A 12,067-nucleotide genomic window follows, 5' to 3' on the forward strand; every position below is an offset into this window, starting at 1 on the left:
CTTAACCGACATTTCATGGCTGGGCCCAGATTAGTACTTTCATAAATGATTCAAGTGAGAGGCAACCATTGTGGTATAGCAGGTAAAAGTACCACCTGCGATGTTGGCATCCAATACGGATGCTGGTTCTAGTCTGCTGGAATCCAGGGGGTTCCACTTCACTCTAACTCCCTGCCAATGGCCTGGGAAAGTCTGAGTATTTAGTCCGCTGCACCATGTGGAACACCCAGAAGAGGCTCCTGGCTTAAGACTGGCCCAGCTCCAACCATTGAGGCCATTTGGGGAGTGAACCAGCAGATGAAAGATCTCTTTCTCTCTCTCACGTTAAAATAAATAAATCTCTTTTGTAAAAATAATCAGGCCCAAGCAAGCCTGCTTAGTCCTTCTACCATGTGTGGACACAACAAGAAAGCATCATCTAAGAATCAGGAAATCTCACAAGATATCAAATCTGCCCTGATCAAACCAAGACATGAATACTGACTTACAGAAGCAAAGGACCACTATTTTAAGGAAAATAATCTAAATTTCTTAATAATCATGGGTATAAGTTGCATGTACCAGGACATTCATACCTCATTCTCTGACATCATTCCTGGAGTGAGCTGGGGGCTTGTCCCTAAGGAAATAACCAACACCTCCTCTGGCTGGATCTCCTGGATGGTTTCTTGAGATGATCCCTCGTGGTCCATATGTAGGTCCATTAGCATGTTAGTACGGCTTCTGCTCCGAGTAGCTGATAAAAAATTTGAAATAAAATAATTTAAAGAAAGAAAATTATAAAAATAACAAAGTAGAAAATGTTACTTTCCATTACTGCAGAATATTTGTACAAGCACAAAAACACAAACAAAGCAAAACCAGAAACATAATCCTCTCAGTAACTATTAATGACTAATGCAGACAACACAGATTTTCAAACAAGATCATTGGGGCCAACACTGTGGTGTATCAGGTAGACATGCCACCTGTGAGGCCCGCATCATACGGGCTGCTCCATGCCCAAGCCAGCTCCCTGCTAATGAGCCTGGGAAAGCACCAGCAGAAGTCCTTATTCCCTGGGCCCTGCATCCACATGAGAGCAGCAGAAGGCTCCTGGCTGCAGCCTGGCCCAGGTCTGGCCTTTGCACACATCTGAAGGGTGAACCAGCGGATGGAAGCTCCCTCTCCCTCTCTGTAAGCCTGCCTTTCAAATAAATAAATAATCTTATTTAAAAAAATACTGATAATCACCAAGACCCACATCTACTTGACAAAAGTGACACATGGATAAGGGTCACATGTGCAGGACAGCAAACACATCTCAAGCACCTCAAAATTAGGGTTATAAAACAGTATTATCTTAGTCCCCATTTTAAAATACCTTAACTTTTTCTTAGAAGATGCCTTCAGTGATACAGGCTTCCTACACATTCACTAGACAACTGTTGATAAAACCAGTAATGTTTTTCTGCTTTTTTTTTTTTAAAGAGATTGAATTATTTTTTTTAAAGATTTATCTTTTTAAAGATTTATTTTTTTAAAGATTTATTTTTATTATTTTTTTTATCGGAAAGGCAGATATACAGAGAGGAGAGACAGAGGAAGATCTTCCGTCCGATGATTCACTCCCTAAGTGACCTCTGCAGGGTCCCAAAGCTTTGGGCCGTAAGGCATAGTGACAAATAGGAAGAGAAGGAGGTAGAGGGAGGGATAGCCCTTCTACCCACTAGTTTACTCCGCAAATGCTTGCAGTGCCCAGCACTGGGCAAGGCTGAGGCCAAGAGCCAGGAACTCCGCCCAGGTCTCACACATGCGGAACAAGAACCCAACCACTTGGGCCCGCCATTATCCCAGGTTCACTAGCAGGAATTTGACTGGACGTAAAGTAACCAGGACTCAAACTGGCACTCTGATATGAGACGGGTATTCCAAGCCGCAGTTTAACTCACTGGGGCAAAATGCATATTCGGGGTCACTTTTAAAAATGCAATCCCCGGGCCCGGCGCGGTGGCGCAAGTGGTTGAGGGTCCTCGCCTTGCACGCCTGGGATCCCATGTGGGCGCCAGTTCTAATCCCGGCAGCCCCGTTTCCCTTCCAGCTCCCTGCCTGTGGCCTGGGAGGGCAGTCGAGGACGGCCCAAAACCTTGGGAACCTGCACCTGCGTGGGAGACCCGGAAGAGGCTCCTGGCTTCGGATCGGCCTGCTTTCCCAGGCCACAAGCAGAGAGCTAGAAGGGAAGTAGAGCCGCTAGGACATGAACCAGTGCCCATATGGAATCCCAGTGTGCAAGGCAAGGACTTTAGCCATAGGCTACCACACTGGGCCCCAGTTTCCCTAGTATCTTAAAGGAGATTTGGGGACAAGCACTATGGCAGAGTGGGTTAAACTGCCACTTGGGACACTGGAATCCTATTCTAGAGTGCCCATTTGAGCCCTAGTTACTCCATTTCTGATCCAGCTTCCTGGTAATGTGCTTAGGAATGCTGGCATATGGAACATGAGCCAGTTTCTGTAAGGCTCCCTCTCTACCTCTGTCACTCTGCCTTTCAATCATACAAATCTTAAAAAAACAATTTAAATAAATTAAATGAGGAGCTGGTACTGTGGTAGCTGGTAAGGTCACCCTACAGTGCTGGTATCACATATGGGTTCCAGTTCATGTTCAAGCTGCTCCACCTTCTTTTTTATTTGTTAATGACTCATGTAGCTCCCTGTTAGTAGCATGGGAAAGCAGTAGAAGATGACCCAAGTGTTTGGGCTCCTATCACCCACATGAGTGACCTAAAGCAAGTTCCAAGCACCTGGCTTCTGTCTGTTCAGCCTGGGCTACTACAGTCATCTGGGAAGTGAACCAACAGATGAAAGAAATACCTTTCTCTTTGCTCTCTCCCTGTGTTCTTCCCTCTCACTCTTTAACTCTCTCAAATAAATAAGTAAATCTTCAAAAATGAAAGAAAACACAAGATCCCAAGGCAGTACTGTGTGCCAGCAGGTGAAGCTCCCGTCTGAGATGCCCACATCTCACATCTAAGTGCCTGGCACTGGGCCCATCCTCACTTTCAATTCAGCTTCCTGCTAATGTGCATGCCGGGAGGCTCAGTGGATGCTCCCAGGCTTAGGTTGCTGCCATCACATGGGAGACCCACGTGGAGTCCTAGCCTCTGCTTTCAGCTTGTCTACAGGCTGTTGTGGCCATACGGGGAGTGACTAGTGAATCAAAGATCTCTCCTACCCTTTTCTCTATCCCTGCCTTTCAAATTAATATACTTTTTTTAATGAAGCTCTTTCTGTTTTGTGAATAAATTCTTCTTTAGTAAACAATTCATTTTTTCAAGTGTTTCCTGGGTCTAAACAAGTATTCAAGTGAATATATACATTTTTTTAAATAAAAGAATGCATCCTAAGACCAGTGCAGTGGCCTAGCGGCTAAAGTCCTTGCATTGAGCACACTGGGATCCCATATGGGCGCCAATTCTAATGCCAGTGACCCCACTTCCCATCCAGTTCTCTGCTTGTGGCCTGGGAAAGCAATCGAGAACAGACCAAAGCCTTGGGACCCTGCACCTATGAGGGAGACCCGGAAGAGCTCTTGGCTTTGGATCAGCACAGTTCTGGCCATTGCTGTCACTTGGGGAGTGAATCATCAGACAGAAGATCATCCTCTCTGTTTCTCCTTCTCTCTGTATAACTGACTTTGCAATAAAAATAAACAAATCTTAAACAAACAAACAAAAAATAACAAAATAAAATAATCCATCCTATAGGTGAGACCCAAGAATTTTGGGTCACTGAAAGATTCAGATAGCTTGTAACAATTTCTATATGAGTTTCAGTCTTTTGAGAAGTTTCCATTTTCTTACGAAAATACAAGTGTAAACAGAATACTGAACATAAATTCTATTGCAATGCAAAAATAATTTTAAAAAGCACCTACATGAAACAAAAATATTCTGTGTAGTTAAAATCTTTCAACTTTACTTTGAGAGAAAGCTGACCCCCTTGATGACAGAAAGAAGCAGAAATATAATCATCCTCTCTTTTGTAGATTTATTAATTTCTTTTGTCTAAAAATTCAGAAAGCATAACTTCTAAAAGTCTAAAACAGACCCATTCACATATTTATTAGCTGGCCCTATTATCTTTTGCTGATCTGTGAGCTAAAGCACAACTTCATAAACAGATCTATGGATATTAAGTAATAAACTTTATAACCTAAAAAATACGAGTAATCAAATTTCACATAGCAATCTACCTAAAGCAAAAGCAACATGCATATGGATCATACTTAAAGCAAACTGCTTCTTCAGTAAATGTTCTATAAGAACATCCCACTACCCACCAAATGGAGATGCTAGCGTGCTCTGAGCAGTAGGATTGGTGGTTGAGGAATCCCAAGCAGCAATGGCTGTTAAGTGCTGTCCTGGGTGGTTGAAGCATTAAAAAAAAAAAAAAAAAAAACCTAAGCCTCTGAACAACTGGCACATATTAAAAGGTAAGAAATATGGCCCTACACAATGGCTCAGTGGCTAAATCCTCCCCTTGCATCCACAGCAAGATCACATATGGGCGCCAGTTCTAGTCCTGTCAGCTCCACTTCCCATCCAGCTCCCTGCTTATGGCCTGGGAAAGCAGTCGAGGACGGCCCAAGGCCTTGGGACTCTGAGCCCGCCTTGGAGACTCAGAAGTTCCTGGATCCTGGCTTAGGATCAGCTCAGTTCCACTCATTGCAGCCACTTGGATTGAACCAGCAGAGAGATCTTTCTCTGTCTCTCCTTCTCTCTATAAATCTGATCTGCCCTTCCAGTAAAAATAAATAAATCTTTCTTTGAAAAACCATAGCAAATATGGACTGGCACGGTAGCCTAATGGCTAAAGTCCTTGCCTTGCACGTTCCAGGATCCCATATGGGCGATGGTTCTAATCCTGGCAGCCCCACTTTCCATGCTGCTCCTTGCTTGTGGCCTGGTAAAGCAATAAAGGACCGCCCCCCCCATTAGATCGGCTCAGCTCCACCCACTGCACCGCTTGGGGAATGAATTAGAGGATGGAAGATCTTTCTTCCTGTCTCTCTGTAAATCTGACTTTCCAATTAAAAAAAATGTTTAAAAATAATAATAAACAGTAGTTATCATTTTCTACTTTATTAATGAAATTATATTTACTATTTAGAACTTTATAAAAGGTTATATAATTCAAAAACTTATTACTTATAATAAATTACATTTTCTTTTCAACATTTTCCCGAAGAAAAGGATGTAAAAATTTAAAGTATACTATAGCTTTCATAATTTAAATTAATTTTGAAAAGTGTGTTGAGGTTAAAGCTAAAGTCTTATGATAAACTTTCACCTTCCTGGCATAATTTTAAATACTGAAATACCAATAGTAAACACTAAAAGACTTTTCTGAGTAATTAAAACAATAATCCAAAACACAGAACAACAGCAAATGCTAAAAAAGTATCACAGTTCAGGAAAAGCCCTGGTGAGAGATTCGCTTTACCTATCGGTAACCGGTTCTTCCTGTTGGCGGGAGTGGTTGCTGGCGACAGCTGAGCAGTGTTGTAGGGAGTCATTTCTAAACTGCTGCTTTTTCCCGGTTTGGCCTGGGGTAAATTTGCCAGTAAGTTGTCCAGAGCCATTCTATCTTCTCTCAGCTGGTCTCCAGACATCACACTCTTCATAAAATTCACCTGGCAAAATGAAAATCAAGTTTTCCTTTAGCTAGTGAAATCAATTTCAAGTGTCATTTATATTCCTTACACCACACTCTCAGAGAACTCTGCTCATGCTTAGTTAAAAGACACAGGAGAAATCTGCATTAATGAAGAAAAGCCATTACCAGAGTTAGAAGTTGACTGTAGGTGATGTACACCACAGTTCTGCTTAAGCCTTCCAGAAGGTTCACGGAGGACATCGGCGGTGTCTCCACTGCCCGGCCCCCGATCACGACATCCAGGAAAGCAGCAACACAGCCCTGTCAAGACGGGGAGGTCACAGTGAGACACCTCCCTCCAAGGCGGAGAGAAACGCAAAGGGCCAGACTTCTCAGGAATTATTCCAAGCCCAACATTTTAAAAAATAAACCTTTACTTGACATAGAAATATTGGCAAGATACACTCATAAGTAAAGCAATCATAACACGAAACATTACATATACTACGCTACCCCTTCTGAAGGGGCAGGATGGGGCGCGTGGGAAAAGATGCCAAGCTCTGCCCGCGTCCGTGTGACCTCTAGAGGACACGCAGGACTGCTGAGCCCAAGGAGGGAACAGAAGGCCAGACATGAGAGGCGGACTGGAGATCTCACCACAGAACCTTTGCATTTTAAGTCAAATTGAATATACAACTTACTTGAAGTGTGATTTATATTTAACTAAGCCAAATGAGCAACTTATAAAACATACTGAAAATTGTACAATTATCCTTGAGTCATTCCAATTTAATTTTTAGGAAACATTTTCAAATAAAGGAATCCTAGAACTTTCTCATCACAAAGCTACCTCCTCAATAATTCTCTACCAGTGAGTCGGTGATCTTTAATGACATCTTCCATCAAAACCTTATCCAATGTTGTAGCAAATTACAAGGAACACAAGTGCACTCCTCGCTGAAGGATGAGACCCGATAGCTGCATTCAATCAACTGTAAATGAGCTTCCCATGACACAGGGTCCAGGCTTACTTTGTCAAATTTACCAAGGCTGCTTTTTGTCCGGGGATCTCCCTCTTCGGAGCCAGTCATGGCTAACTGCTGCAACAGGCGGCCAACCTGCAAGCCAAAGCCAACAAAGACAACACTGGCTGTGCACTGCGGTACAACTCTCAAAACCCTCGCATAGGAACAGGCGCGCCAGACGAGAGCCCGTAAAATGTGCACATTACCTACATGTATTATACAGATCACTACTTTAACAGTTACAGAAACAAAGTAGAAAATACACCTCTCATTTTCCTAAAATATATTAAACATACTTATTGCTAATTTACTTTATATTAAATTTTTGTTTTTTTATTGTTCTCATATATATTTATACGTATTTTATATGTTTATTATTTTAAGCTGACTCACTTACAAAACTACTTTGAGTTAATATCAAGTACCTTCCTGGGGTAAGGATTTTGTAAATGATTACGATGGAGCTCGTGCGACCAGCACTATGACAGAGTACATTAAGTGCACTGCAGTGCTGGCATTTGATATCAAAGTGCCAAGTCAAGTCTTAGTTGCTTTTTTTCTTTTCAATTTATTTATGTATTGGAAAGTCAGATATACAGAGAGGAGGAGAGACAGAGAGGAAGATCTTCCGTCTGATGATTCACTCCCCAAGTGAGCGCAACGGCCGATGCTATGCCGGTCTGAAGCCAGGATCCAGGAACTTCTTCCAGGTCTCCCACACGGGTGCAGGGTCCCAAAGCTTTGGGCCGTCCTTGACTGCTTTCCCAGCCACAAGCAGGGAGCTGGACGAGAAGTGGAGCTGCCGGGATTAGAACCAGTGCCCATATGAGATCCAGGCGCGTTCAAGTCAAGGACTTTAGCCACTAGGCCACGCTGCCAGGCCCTGCTCTGCTTTTGATTCAGCTCCCTGCTAACATGCCTGGAAAAGTACCCACTGTAGAAGACCCAACTAGAGCTGCTGACACTGGCTTGGCCCAGACCTGGCTGCTGCAGCCATCTGAAGAATGAACCAGTGAATGGAAGGTCTCTCTCTCTGCGTCTCCTTTTCACTACACTGCCTTGCTTTTAAAATAAAACCTTAAAAAATAAAAGACCGCCACCTGCTTTCCAAATCAGAAATGCCTATGTTGGACCCCCAGCTTCCCATCAATTCCAGTCCCAGGGCCCTGCTAGCGTGCAGCCTGGAAGGAAGGGGGCGGCTCAGCACCTGGGTCCCTGCTACCCGTGCAAGACTCGTGCCCTCAGCCTGGCTCACACCGTGCTGCTGCAGACACACAGGGAGCAAACTGACAGACAGGAGATCTCTGTCTACAGCTCTCTCTGCCCTTCAAATAACAATTACTAAAATTCATTTTTTAAGGTACTTTTCTCTTTAGGTTTAACAAGCACTCTTTTTCCCCTTAGATTTAAAAGCAAACAATTCCTATAGGACATATTCACGGAACAGATTTCACACAGCCAGCAGTGAAGTGTGAAGCCACTGCCTGCGGGCCTCACGTCAACGTCAGCACTGGAGCAGCATCAGTTCAGCATCTAGGACCAACTCCCCTTTTTAATCATCTTGAAAATAAATGATTCAATCTCTAACATGAAAATTTAAAGAAAATCGATAATGAAAAAAAGCTTACTACTTAAGAGAACTCATTCAGAAATAATTTATTCTAAATAAACCTAATTGCTTCACTACAGATTTTTTTTGGAAGATTTATTCATTTTTATTGGAAAGTCACATCTACTTAGAGAAGGAGAGACAAAAAGATCTTCCATCTGCTGCTGCTTCACTGCCCCAATTGGCCATAATGGTCAGAGCTGAGCTGATCAGAAGCCAGGAGCCAGGAGCCAGGAGCCAGGACCTTCTTCTGGGTCTCCTACGCAGGTACAGAGTTCCAAGGCTTTGGGCCGTCCTTGACTGCGTCCCCAGGCCACAAGCAGGGAGCTGGATGCGCACTGGAGCAGCCAGGATATGGGGGATTTTGTGTGTACAAGGCGAGGATTTAGCTCCTGAGCCATTGCATGGTGCCTTTCACTATAGATTTTACTCTGAGGGATATGATTTTTAAATTCCCCAAAGAAAAAAATTATGTAATTTCAGGAGTTCAGACAATTAAGAAAATGTACAAAATCCTCTTTCTCAAACTCTTAGTTCTAAGAGAGTTTCAGAATTCCAGGACTTTAGAAACCTAATTTAGTACATTATCTGAGACAACATAGCCAATATGTAAGCATGCAACAAAAACATGCTTAGTCACTAAAACTAAATAACAATTAGTTATAACCTATTTGTTCAGCTCAGGCTTTACTACAAAGGGAAATATAAAAAAAAGTCATCTTATTTTGCATTTTGAAAAAGCAGGATGGTTGATTCATTTAGAAAATCTAATCAACTATACAAATTAAAGTGTGAAAAATTCCATGTAAAAACAAAATGTTGGGCCCAGTGGCGTGGCCTAGCGGCTAAAGTCCTCGCCTTGAACGCACCAGGATCCCATATGGGTGCCAGTTCTAATCCTGGCAGCTCCACTTCCCATCCAGCTCCCTGCTTGTGGCCTGGGAAAGCAATCGAGGACAGTCCAAAGCTTTGGGACCCTGCACCCACATGGGGGACCTGGAAGAGGCTCCTGGCTTCAGATTGGCTCAGCTCTGGCTGTTGTGCTCACTTGCGGAGTGAACCATCAGACAGAAGATATTCCTTTCTCTCTTCTCTCTATATATCTGCCTTTCCAATAAAAATAAATAAATCTTTAAAAAGTTTTATGACTACAGTATTTTGAAACTGTAATATGATTGCTTTTTTTAAGTCAGAATAACACAAATATTTAGGAGAGTTTGAAGAAAACAGTGATAAGGAGTTGGCACAGTAAGCTTATCTTCCACCCTGTGGCCCCAGCGTCCCATGAGGACACCAGTTCATTTCCTGGCTGCTCCCCTTCTGATCCAGCTCTCCGCTTATGGTCTGGGAGAGCAACATAGTATGGTCCAAGGCCTCGGGATCCTGCACCCATAAGGGAGACGCGAAAGAGGCTCTGGGTTCCCAGATGTGGCCATTGCAGCCACCTGAGAAGTGAGCCAGTAGATGGAAGGCCTTCTCTTGTTCTCTCTGTAAAAACCTGCCTTTCAAATAAGTAAATCTTAAAAAAAAAAAAAAAAAAAAAACCACTCACGAAGTGCTGTCATCATACTTTCATAGTGTCAACCACCCTTATCCACCCTTAGCACTAATCCCTCGAGCAGCCCCAGCATACCTGCATCAGATTGAAGCGTGCCACCTCATTGATGGGAGCGTCAGAAATGATGCCGTACTGCTCGGGGTTGACAACAGCAGGGCAAATGAAGCAAGCCAGCAGGAGGTCAGTGCACATGGCCCTGACCTCCCCTACTTCCAACCTATCCACACAGGACAGCGTTTTGTACATCTGGGACACGATCCACCTCAGACTGTGGGGAAAGCAGTACGTGTTCTGTTTGAGATAACCAATAAACTTGTTCACCAAAGCCACCAGCTTGGCCTCATTAGAATCCACCATCTCCTGAACCTTCTGCCTGAATCTATCTGAGCCTTTCTCCCCAAAGAGTTTCTCCTGCTGGGATGGAGAGAACCTCTCAATTAGCTTGTTGGGGTCAGTCTCCAAGTGATCCTCATCTTCAACAAGCAGCTGCATGATTGGCTCGTGTAGAGTAGCTGTGAGGAAAAGTTTGGCAGAAAAGAGTCCTTCAGAAAAAAGTTTAAATAAGATGCTGAAGGCACAAGTTCCTCTTCTCAGAAGGCGTCTGGGGTTGTCACTTTCTTTAAGTTCAAATTCAATCAAGTATCGCAAAACCTGAAGGAGGTAGCTTTCATCTTCCTGCATAATGCAGTTGCCGTACAGGGAGGTAAATACGGTGTAAATGACACTCTGTGTGTTCTCCTGGTTAAGTTTCTCTCCAGCAACCAACGATGAGGCAATCAGACGAGGATTTTCCCTTAAGCGGCTCAAGAACTCTCCATAAGCAGTTTCCTGAAATCCCAACTGCTTGTATCCATCAACAAACTGTGTGTCTTCCAAAATCTTGGCATGTTGGCAACACTCAGCAGGGGAGGCTTCAGCACTAAAAATTAAAAAATATTTTTTTCAAAGAAAGAGCCAATATATACATAACACTATCAATAGCAATATCACAAAGTATACAGGAAATATGGATTAATTACAGATATAGTAATGAGATCACTTTGAATTGCTAAAATATTTTAGATCAGCACCAGGATCCCACATGGGTGCCAGCTCGTATCCTGGCGGCTCCAATTCCCATCCAGCTCCTTGCTTGTGGTCTGGGAAAGCAGCTGAGGACGGCTCAAAGCCTTGGGACCCTGCACCCGTTGGAAGACCAGGACGAAGCTCCTGGCTTCAGACTGGCCCAGCTCTGGCTGTTGTGGCCACTTGGGGAGTGAACCAGTGAATGAAAAATCATTCTGTGTTTGCTCTCTGTAAATCTGACTTTCCAATAAAAAAATAAGTAAATCGTTAAAATATATGTATTTTAGATCAACAGCAACTGTATGAGACAAACCTAGAAATGCAAAGGAATGAGGTTGTATTCCATCAGGTTAGGTACCTCTGTGATGCAATACTGGCATCCCTTAGCCCACTGTCAGTTCCAGCTTCCTGCTAATACGCCTGGAAAGGCAGGAGGAGCTCCTCTAACGTGGGTGCCTGACACTGATGAGGGAGAAGAGGATGGAGTTTCTGGTTCCTGGCTCAGACCTGGCTACTGGGAAGTAAACCAGCAGATATAAAAAACTTAACTTGACTCTCTCTCCATTGCTCTCAAACGCTCCCTGTTTCTCTATTACTCAGTCTTTCAACTAAACCCAAAAAACAAACCAGGGCCCAGCACCATGGCCTAGAGGCTAAAGTCCTCGCCCTGAATGCACCGGGATTCCATATGGACACCGATTCTAATCCCAGTAGCTCCTCTTCCCATCCAGCTCCCTGCTTGTGGCCTGGGAAAGCAGTTGAGGATGGCCCAAAGCCTTGAGACCCTGCACCTGACTGGGAGATGCTGAAAGAAGTTCCTGGCTCCTGGTTTAGGATTGGTGCAGCACCAGCCATTGCGCTCACTTGGGGAGTAAATCATCGGACGGAAGATCTCCCTCTGTCTCTCCTACTCTATGTATATCTGACTTTACAATAAAAAAAATATATAAATCTTTAAAAAAAAAAACCCAAAACCTAATTGGTAGGGTATAAAATGTTAATGCCTAAGTTACACATTTCTGTAATAATGTTTACATTAATAAACAAAATAAACTCTGTATTCCAAAGATTCAATTTTATTAATTTAAACTATCCTAACTCACTATATGCCACTGTCCTATACACTAGACACACCTAAACTGAGCAATAAATATACCACTCACAGTAACTCTG

At 43.3% G+C, this 12,067-nt stretch overlaps 1 protein-coding gene across 8 annotated transcripts in view; it reads right to left on the reverse strand.

Moving 5' to 3' along the window:
• GAPVD1 (GTPase activating protein and VPS9 domains 1) overlaps positions 1-12,067 on the reverse strand; it is a 73,138-nt gene that overhangs the window by 42,025 nt on the left and 19,046 nt on the right. For all 8 annotated transcript variants that reach the window (XM_040963671.1, XM_040963669.1, XM_040963670.1 and 5 more), the window contains exons 4-8: positions 9,905-10,748; positions 6,669-6,755; positions 5,824-5,958; positions 5,485-5,674; positions 576-736 (exon numbers count right to left, since the gene is read on the reverse strand). In XM_040963671.1, the coding sequence (XP_040819605.1) occupies positions 576-736; positions 5,485-5,674; positions 5,824-5,958; positions 6,669-6,755; positions 9,905-10,748 (1,417 nt within the window). The remainder of the gene's footprint in view (positions 1-575; positions 737-5,484; positions 5,675-5,823; positions 5,959-6,668; positions 6,756-9,904; positions 10,749-12,067) is intronic.

The sequence above is a fragment of the Ochotona curzoniae genome, unplaced genomic scaffold (genome assembly GCF_017591425.1).
Source record: "Ochotona curzoniae isolate NIBS_2020 unplaced genomic scaffold, NIBS_Ocur_1.0 scaffold_3208, whole genome shotgun sequence".
Classification (NCBI taxonomy): domain Eukaryota; kingdom Metazoa; phylum Chordata; class Mammalia; order Lagomorpha; family Ochotonidae; genus Ochotona; species Ochotona curzoniae.